We start from the raw sequence: 10,000 nt of genomic DNA, 5'->3' as shown, positions 1-10,000 counted from the left end.
TGTGTGTATTTACATAACTATTTCCATATTCATCTACTTCTTCTTCCCTTTATCTCCTCTTCATCTATATCCACACGTAAAAATAATAATAATAATAATAATAATAATAATAATAATAATAATGATGATGATAATAAAAATCCAAAAGGTCAGTTCTCGAAAAAAATATATACATATTTTTTCTCTTCTACATTCTTGAAAATAAAACTCAAAACTTCGCCAGAATTCTTTATTATTAAAACGATCCTATAAAATGACCGCCACGCCACATCCACACTCGATCAACACATCCGCAAGTACCAAGGTAATTCTACAACAATTTCATCTATTAAGCTCATCTCATTTTATTGAACAAAAGCACGAACAAGAACAAAAGCAAAATGCAAATAAGTTAGAGAGTCAGAGAAGCTAATTTTCTTTCTAAATATGACAAGAAGAAAAACAGATATATTGTTTACATGTGAAGTTACGATATAAAGTTAATGTTGAGAAATGGAAGGTTCTAGATATTTTTGCTGTTCACAATTTAGTTTCTTTTTTTACTGGGTTTTAATTTTGCTTGTTTGTTCGGTATCTTTCTCTATATTTCTTCTTTTATCTAAATTCTGGTATATTACCTTCTAAGTGATACATCAAAGTTTAATTAGTAACTTTTTCTAAATTTCTCCTTTTTTTCTCTCTTTCTCATCCCTCTTTGCTTCTTCTCTTCTTTCTCCTTATTACTCTTCCTTCTTGAACAGTATAGTAATAATTCTAGGAAAAAAATCGTTTTTTCTTTAATCAGTACAAAGATATCTTACTCCAAGATACTTTCAAGCAGAGAATACTTACAGAGTGAAAATGCTTCAGTTCAGAATAAGCTAAAAACAAAGAAAACGTTAAATGAAAATCACCCGTTGGAATAAGCTTCCACATATTAAAAAGAAAAAAGAACTTTTGAATTTTTCTTGCAGTTTCGTTACTCCAGAGAGGGACACCTTGGACGCAAGACCATTCTCATCACAGACATTTCCTGCAACCAAAAGCGAGTAAATTGAATGCACAAAAAGCGATTTTCCATTTTCGTAATTAATTTCCCTTTAAAGAACAGCTGATAAAGCAGAAAAATAGGAACAATGATATATTAAAAAACAGGCTAATAAATGCTTTCATCAAATGTGCATCTTTGAAAATTTTCTCTATTCATAATTCATCAACTGAATATATGCGAAAGATGGATTCCCAGTGCAAACATACGAACATATGTGTTTTTGCGTTTATATTTCGAAATATTCCCTAATTATCCTGCCACACGTTACCATGCAATCGCATTTGTTTACAATATTCATCATAAACATTCTCCTGTTCCATGGTACAGCAATGATTTTATTCCTTGAAGTTTTAATAAATTTGATACGATACACCTCACATGACAGCCACAGATAATTACAACCCTTATTTGATTACAGAATTTACGACAGTGTTGTAGTTATGATAATATTTTTCCTTCATTGTTCATCACATTGAAACAATAACATTTATAATGCGTTTGAGAACATCTGAATTCTCGCTGAAGATTTTAACCATCTGTTATGAATGAACGCCAAATACAGACATGGTCGATATTCCGCTCCTACAACGTTGCAGTTTCAACCATCTGACAACCAATATCAGCGTATTAATTCTTTTAAACTAGAGAAACAAGCAATCGTGCCGACCATGTTGCCATCCAATTAAAATGCTTCCTTTATTATCACCCACTACTAAATCTGCTATTAGACTGCGTTCATTAAGAGCAGATATGTTACCGCAATCGACATATCAACTAACACTGCGTCCAATAACATCTATTACCTCATCTGATTGGCCATAATCATTTTATAGTGGGAATAGATAAATTCAAATATCGAATCACACTTTCACCCACTTGCAGTTTTCAGAATCCATTCTAGCAAAAGGGAAAAAAAACGGTTATACCGCATTTATCACGCATAACGTAGGATCTTCCTTAAATTAATGTCAGGAATAGACAATACAAAACGACCTTACTCATCTATTAGTCTTTATACAAGGATAAAAAGAAGTCTAATTAGCTAATATCGTGTTGTGTTTGACTAGTTATCACTAAATGGCAGTTATGTCTTCCATTCGTAGTTCCCTTCTTCTCTCTTCGTAATTCCTCTTCTTTTTTTTCTCTCTCTTTTGAGTTCCTCTTCTCCTCTTTCCCCTTTCTCTCTTTTCAGAGAGTTCGTTCGGTTCAGTCATTCCATGAGGTCACAGCCAAGGATGATAACCTCTTGTTTTGACCTTCGATGGCCTGTGGGAGTCAGTCGACGGGGTGAGATGACCCTTGACGACCTTCAGTACTTTTCAAAGGCTTTCGACGATCATCAGTGATCTCCGATGACGAATTCCGACGATCACCGAGTCTCCAACGAGCTCCAGCGAATTCCGACAGCTTCCGACGATCCCCGACGAATTCCGACAACCTACGACGGGCCCCGACGAACTCGTTCGGCCCCCGACGACCTCGGGCGCATCCCGACCGCCTCCGCCCTACCTCGGGGCAGGTCACGAGTCGCAGGAGCTGGGTCGCGAGGCGCTCGTGGCTTCGCTCTCCGACCTGGAAATGGAGCTCCAGGAGGAGCTGGATCCCTCGGCCGACGCGTCCTCGGCGGCGCTGTCCTCGCCCTTCTCCCTGGCCGCCCGCCGCCCGTCCTCGTCGGGGGGCAGCGGCGGCGGCGGCAGGGGCGCGGGCGGCGGCGTCTCGCAGTTGACGATGACCGACACGGAGCTGTCGGCGCTCGTGCCGCGCTCGCCCGACTCCTCCTCGGACCCGATCGGCGCCAGGACGGGGGCGCTCCCGGGGCCGCCGGGCGTCGCCGAGCCCCCCGCGCCCCCGGCCGCGTACCTGCGGCAGTCGAGGAGGTAGCAGCGCCTCGCGAACGCCCCCGGGGTCTCCCGCGGGTGGGGGTGGTGGTGCGGAAGGGCGTGCTCGCGGGGGCCGTAGTGAGCGCCCTCCTCCAGGGACAGCGTGATGAGGGGCAGGGGCTTCACCAGGCGCTCCGCCGGCCGCGCCTTCTTCGGCTTCCGCTTCTCGATCTTCACGGGGCCCTTCTTGATCTGGCGCCCCACCACCTGCGCGGAAATGGCTAAGTGTTAGAACAATAAAACAAAAAAAAAATATATATATATATATACATATATATTATCCAATATTGTCTCTAGTTTTATAAGTATTACTCTTGCAATTATCTTTACCATCATTGTCATATATATATATATATATATATATATATATATATATATATATATATATATATATCTACTACCACCAATCATCAATATCATCATTCTGCAATCGCTGTTATACACCACCACCACTAAAGCCATTGTTATCTAAAAGTTCTACCCACGGTTTGAATAAAAGGTTTTTTGAATCCTTAACCCCGTTCTTCATCAAAGTTAAAGTCACATTTTCAAGAACTATTATATTCTTTATCCAATCGACCCAATACACATTTCTTAAAAGTAAACATAGTAATAGTAAACATACTAATAGTAAACAGAGTAATAGTAACCACAGTAATAATAAACAAAGTAACAATAAGCGTAAAAATAATAAACAAAGTAATTATAAACAGAAATAATAAATAATGTAATTTCACACCTGTAACTCAAATGCCATTCCTCATATTTATGATTCTAATCTACATATTCTAAATTCTATCACCTTTACTTCAATTAATTCCACTCGTCCATAAATGAAATACCTTTCTAAACAATGGAAAAAATAAAGTTCAGAATCCAATACCCGCGTTTATTTTACGGCACAGTTACGGTCGAAACTGTTCCGAACCTGTTTCGAACATCCGCTTCATACCATATTTTTCGTATGACCGATTCGGAGCTTCAATTCCTTAAAGGCTTTTGTCCGTCACTGTACTATGTCCTCTAAACCAGTGTTGTCCAAACGTTTTCGCCTATTGTACCTTTTATCACTTTGTACTGTCACGTACCCTCTCCCCCACCCCGTCCATTGTGGCTAAACCAAACCATTTTATTTAGGATAATTCAAATAATATACCAATTATGAAAAGTCTGCATTGCAGGAATGTTGGTCAATAAATTCGAATTTGATACCCCAATAAAGATGATTTAATAACATGTGATGTGTTTGTTTGTGTGTGTTCCTTGTTTGTTCACGTACCCCCCCCCCCCCTTTTTGATCTATGGGCGATTTCTGGACGTGCCATAAAAGTTAATCCAGTATTAAAGTTTAATCCAGATCTCTTGTGCGCACGCGCGTTGGCAGCGTCCAGGATCAACTTTTAATGCACCTCTAGACCAGGCTTTAATATTAGGCTCATTTTTTTAATCCTGCACATGCGCAGAAGGGACACGTTAATCCCACCAATCATGTACTGTTACGTCACGTGTCCGTCATGAACTTCATGGGTGCCATCGCTTGAGTTGCCATTCAGAGTTATTTTCGGCAATAACATCGATCGTCTTAGAATTTTCCTACTTAGTATTTATTATGAAAATGAAATTGTATATATTTACACAAATGATCATATATTCTGATAAAGGAAATAACTTATGGTAATGAATATAAAAAACAATATAATCCTACGAGGAATCTTTGAAGTTCAGAGGCTGCGGGCATGGAACTCATATTTCCAGGTTAGTGAAACAAAAATTATATGGTCAGGGTCACACAAGTTGACGTTTTAAATCAAACATGAGCCAGTGTTTTAAAGAAGAATTATGTACTGATTTTTTCTCATCTACTTTACAACAAAATTAAAAAATATACTTTTCTATGGACCTCCTGAACAGCATCCTGAAGAAAACATGTTTCCCTCCTCCAACACGATTCAACGCAGCAAAGAGCTGTCCGAGGAAACTGCGCCATGGATATTAATTGATGAATGTCATTTTTGTACTCGAGTGTCATTGAAATAAAGATTGGTCTTATAGTTGTTAGAGCAGTTTCGTTACCCATTTTACTACTATAAATATAAGATCGTTATCATGGAAAAATAGAATATTTCATAAATAATCATGTTTCCTTTATAAGTAAGCCTACTTGTGCCTCGTAATTATCATATGAAGATCAAACTGCATCTTGAGTGACTGACAACAACTTTCTATAACAATCACCTTTTCTCCAATCTATAAAAAATGAATATCAGTTGTCAGAAAAATCTTTTAACAATGCAGTGTCTGAATGCAATTGCAAGGTTTTTTTATCCAAATAAATTTTATATCGGACTGCAAATCTTTAGGTAATATCTTTAAAACTGTCTTATATATCATATGCGTAGGGACATGAAGGGTGAATGTTGAATAGATATCTTTTGGATGATTTTGTTGCTTATTTACGCTACCCTACACAATATGCAACAGTTATGTGTGAAGAGAACATTGCACATGAATGTTTCATGTAATCTTGGCTCCGAGGCCAAGATTACCTCAGCTCCCACCCTTTAGATTTGTAAAACCTATTCCCACACGACCAGGATCTTCACATCAACAACAGTGGGCAGAACCATCACTACATCACAGACCAGGAACATCACAAGAATTGATAGAAATTTAAAGAGACAGTCCATTAACTTAAGATTCCAAACAAATCATATTTGAAACAGATAATCTTGAAGAAATGTGTACAGAAAATAGAGGTACGAACTTTCTTACTTTGATATGATCTTAGTTTCAGCTAATCTTAGTTTTCAATTTTGGGAACATTGGGAGGCATAAAGAATTGATTAATAATATGAATAATTTTTGAATGCCTTGTCTTCAATCATGTAGGTACGTCTGGGATGAAGGGAAGGAAAAGGTGGTCTTCAGAAGCATCTGAGAAGTTTATATTATTATTTACAGAACACTTTAAACAACTAGGAGGCAAAGCTGTGCAGAGATAAAAAAGGCATAAGATAATTAGCATTATGAAAACATTAGTAAGAGTCTCAGTTCCATGAAATACACATTGAATCTAATAGATATTTTGAAACCTAAGAGATGTCTTAAATAGTTTCTTAAATATGACTACCAAAACCATGACATTACAAAAAGAAAGAAGGAAAAATAAAACATGAAATCTCCCAAAAGAGCGAATTTCACGCGCGACATTTCTCTTCTCTCCGACATTACATGATAACGGTGGTGATAGAATAGTGAGTACGACAGTTTTTACTGAATATTATTGTCGCGCCGTCTGGCAGCGGAGAGTGTCGTCCTCGGTACGGACACGGTGGCTTAGGATTAAACTAAATATGGTATTAAGAGTTAAGGGTGCTACAGGAGACGCCCTATGTTACGTATAGTCTGGACAACAGTGCTCTAAACTACTTAAGATGACACTAAAGGCGTTTTCAGCAGGGGAGCACTTGGCCAAGAATTCTTGCTCCGAGGCCCAGAACTTCGTTGCTTAAAACGGTTGCTAGAGCCTGAGAAGTGTTGCTAATACGCACGAACGGTTCTATTAAATGTCAAGCCTGAAAAATTCTACGTGTATATCAGAGTATCTTCCATAATAAACGTTTTAAATGAATATATCTACCATAACATCTCTACAAAGCCTAATATTCTCTCCTATAAGCATATTCAAAGCCTCTAAAACAGTGACACACACTTCCGATTGGCAACCCTTACACTCTGACGCAATATCAAAACAAATGAACATCACTGAATGAAAATATAGGCCTACCCATTCCCATATATACGATTTTATGAAGTTAAATATAACAGTCACAGAATACATTATCAACAAGAGAATGTTGCTAGAATTTTTCAGACTTTTCCACTTGAAATATTATCTGCCTCATGGAATAGTAGGTATATTCACCATTTAAAGAGACGAGGAGTTTAAAAGTAAGCGATAAATTGTTCGTCTTAAAATTATTTATGATCTAAAAGAAAGAGCTTTTTCATTTCCATAATCTCCATTATCTCCATCATGGAAATTACAGTAACAGAGACCGTAAAAAATATTTCTCGGATAAAATATTTAGCGGAGTTCTTGGCCAGCGCTCGCTTTCGAAGGCTTCAAACCAGAACGGTTACGAGGCTGTTACCATGGTAACGGTACACCGCTTGACGGCCAAGGAGACTATTCTTATGAAATACCAAGAAAAAGTCTTGATATTTTAAGCTTAAAACGCCCTAATTCTCCCAAGAATCACAGTTTTTTTGAAGTTATACTATTTATCTAAATCACACAACTGCACCCTCACCCCCCAAACAAAACAAAAAGTATGTAAATTAAGAAATCTAAAAAAAATGGTTTGTAGTTTCTCATTTCTATCCCAGCTGCAAGAGGTCCATGTCCTGTCATCCAAAATCTATCAACACCAAAAGAAAAAAGTAAACTAAGAGACAAGAAATATAAATCTGCAAAACATTACACGACAGATTTGAAGGACAGACTGACGCCGGTTTGTTGAAATAGACATGGATATGCACAGAAATAGATGCGTATCCGTCAATTCATCTGATGGATATACATTTCTTCATCTATCTATCTGACTGACTGAGCATGTCTAAAGTAATAGATATGCGTATATTTCTGTGTACATGCATGCTTAAGGATTCTCAATCTGGGTATGACAACATACCAATGTTTTGCGACTGTCCTCCAAGTCTGTCGCCAGTTATTTTGCAGATATATAATTCTTGTCTCTTATTATAGGCCCAATCACACTATCACTTTTTCCGTCAATTGTAGCGTTTCCGAATGAACTCGTGTGAAAATCGATTGACCCGATCACATGACCAAGGCAGCAGACATTGTAAACAAACCTGGCGCAGTCGGAGTGAGGTCCCGGGAATCACACGAACATTCTCATACATATTACGTTATTTTAAAGAAATATGATGATGTATATTGTATATACCAGTGTTCTAAAATAATTGCATGTATTTATATTCACTCATTCTATCTAATTTATAAACTGAAAAAAACATTTTAGCTGTATAGATCCTTCGTAGCGCAAGATCAAGTCGAAAATTAGTCAGACGGAAACGGCCATAACCGTCTTCGTCTGGGAGGTGTTCCGTTTGCAAACTCGCGGAAAGCCTCAAATTCTTTCGGAAACGCAAAAAAATGACCGAAAAAAGTGATAGTGCCATAGGGCCTTTATTTTACTTCCTCTTGTAGTCCGAAATTCTGGTCATTAAGGGCCACTCACCTGCAGATTGACTCCAAGGTAAGGTGGGTTCGGCACTGATCGTTCGCTGTCTCTGTAGGCCAGCTCGAACTGCCCCGTGTCAGCTGTTTTGTTGTGCTTGTAGTCCACCACGACTGTTTGAAGAGAGAGCTGGGTTATTTATTGGGAAAAAAGTATTATTCATGTCATAAAATATTTTTTATTTATTTATTTATTTATTTATTTATTTTTCTTTTTATTATCAATACTTTTGCCTTGTGTGCGTTTTTTATTGGGTTATGTGTGGGTTATTTATTGGAAAAAAGTATTATTCATGTCATTTTTTTCTTTCTTTATTTATTCATTTTTCTTTTTATTATCAGTACTTTTGCCTTGTGTGCGTTTTTTATTGGGTTATGTGTGGGTTATTTATTGGAAAAAAGTATTATTCATGTCATATTTTTTCTATATTTATTTATTTTTCTTTTTATTATCAGTAATTTTGCTTTGTGTGAGTTTTTATTGGGTTATGTGTGGGTTATTTATTGGAAAAAAATAGTATTCATATCATAAAAAAATATATATTTCTTTCTTGGTGTATATTTTTTATTGGTATTATCAGTACTTTTGTCTTGTGTGAGTTTTTCATTAACGTAAAATTCATTAACAAACTACGATAAAGTGTATCTTCAAACATACAATTACAACGCATTCTCTTTGTCACATTTATCAACAATGTTTTATGTTTTTTTTACACTATACACTCAGGAACAGGTATAATTATACTCCTGTGGTGATAATTGCCTGATAATTAAGACAAGGGCAATCTTGAAGTGTAATTAGTGGATGGGTTGTATAAGCAAATTAATTTATGTAAAAAAAAGTCTGCCAGACCGAATTGCAAGTACATTATAAATAATTATTTGTAAATTTTGTATCTGAAGCAATTTTTTTTTTTTTTTTTTTTTTTTTTTTTTTTTTTTTTTTTTTTAAGAAAACCATCATATTTGGTCTCATGTTAGTTTTCACATATTCTATTATGATAAAAAGTTCTTTACTGAATTAAGCTCAAAGAGCTCCATCCAGACTCTACACACCACATAAATCATCACCATAATGTCTAACAACATAACACACATCGCGCTTATAAAGACACACTATAAATACATATAACCACACACACACACACACACATATTTGTGACAATGTTTATTAGTATGAGTGTGTGTGTGTGCGAGTGCGAGTGCGTGTGTGTGCGTTTACGTGTGCGTTTACGTGTGCGTGTGCGCGGGCTTGTGCGTGTGCGTGTGTGTGTTTGTGTTTGTTTTTTTGTGTGCGTGTGTGTGTGCGCGTATGCGTGTGCGTTTGCGTCTGCGTCTGCGCGTGTGCGTCTGTGTCTACGTGTGCGTCTGCATGTGTGCGTGTGTGTACATATATACAACACACCACATACCTTTAATAACATCCTGGAGACACTGCGCGCACATCCTCTTGGTGACGCTCGTGGTGGACGCCATGCAAGGGGAGGAGTTGATCTCGATGAGCCACGGTCTGAGGGGGGGAGCGGACACGTGAGGGGCTGAGCGGGGGGTTGTTGTTGTTTTTGCTGTTGTTTTTGGTGGTGTATTTGTTGTTGTTGTTGTTGTTTGAGGGGTGGAAAGTGAGGTATTGAATGTGGAGAATTGTTTTGTTGTTGTTTTGGCTGTTGTTGTTGTTTCTGCTGTTGTTGTTGTATTTGCTGTTGTTGTTGTTTGAGGGGATGGAAAGTGAGATATTGAATGAGGAGAATTGTTTTGTTGTTGTTGTAGTTGTATTTGTTGTTGTTTGAGGAGAGGAAACTGAGCTATTGAATGTGGAGGTTTGTT

General features: G+C 37.5%; 1 protein-coding gene across 1 annotated transcript; it reads right to left on the bottom strand.

Moving 5' to 3' along the window:
- Positions 1 to 215: 215 nt before the first annotated feature.
- Positions 216 to 9,686, bottom strand: LOC113809345 (tubulin monoglycylase TTLL3; the record flags this gene model as incomplete). The annotated part of the gene is given in 3 exon segments (XM_070124821.1): positions 216 to 3,117; positions 8,178 to 8,290; positions 9,589 to 9,686. Coding segments are annotated over 3 exon segments (778 nt in total), but the record flags the coding sequence as incomplete, so codon positions are not given.
- Positions 9,687 to 10,000: the final 314 nt, after the last annotated feature.

Source organism: Penaeus vannamei, chromosome 8, assembly GCF_042767895.1.
Source record: "Penaeus vannamei isolate JL-2024 chromosome 8, ASM4276789v1, whole genome shotgun sequence".
NCBI lineage: Eukaryota > Metazoa > Arthropoda > Malacostraca > Decapoda > Penaeidae > Penaeus > Penaeus vannamei.
This window is presented reverse-complemented; position numbering and strand designations above follow the sequence as displayed.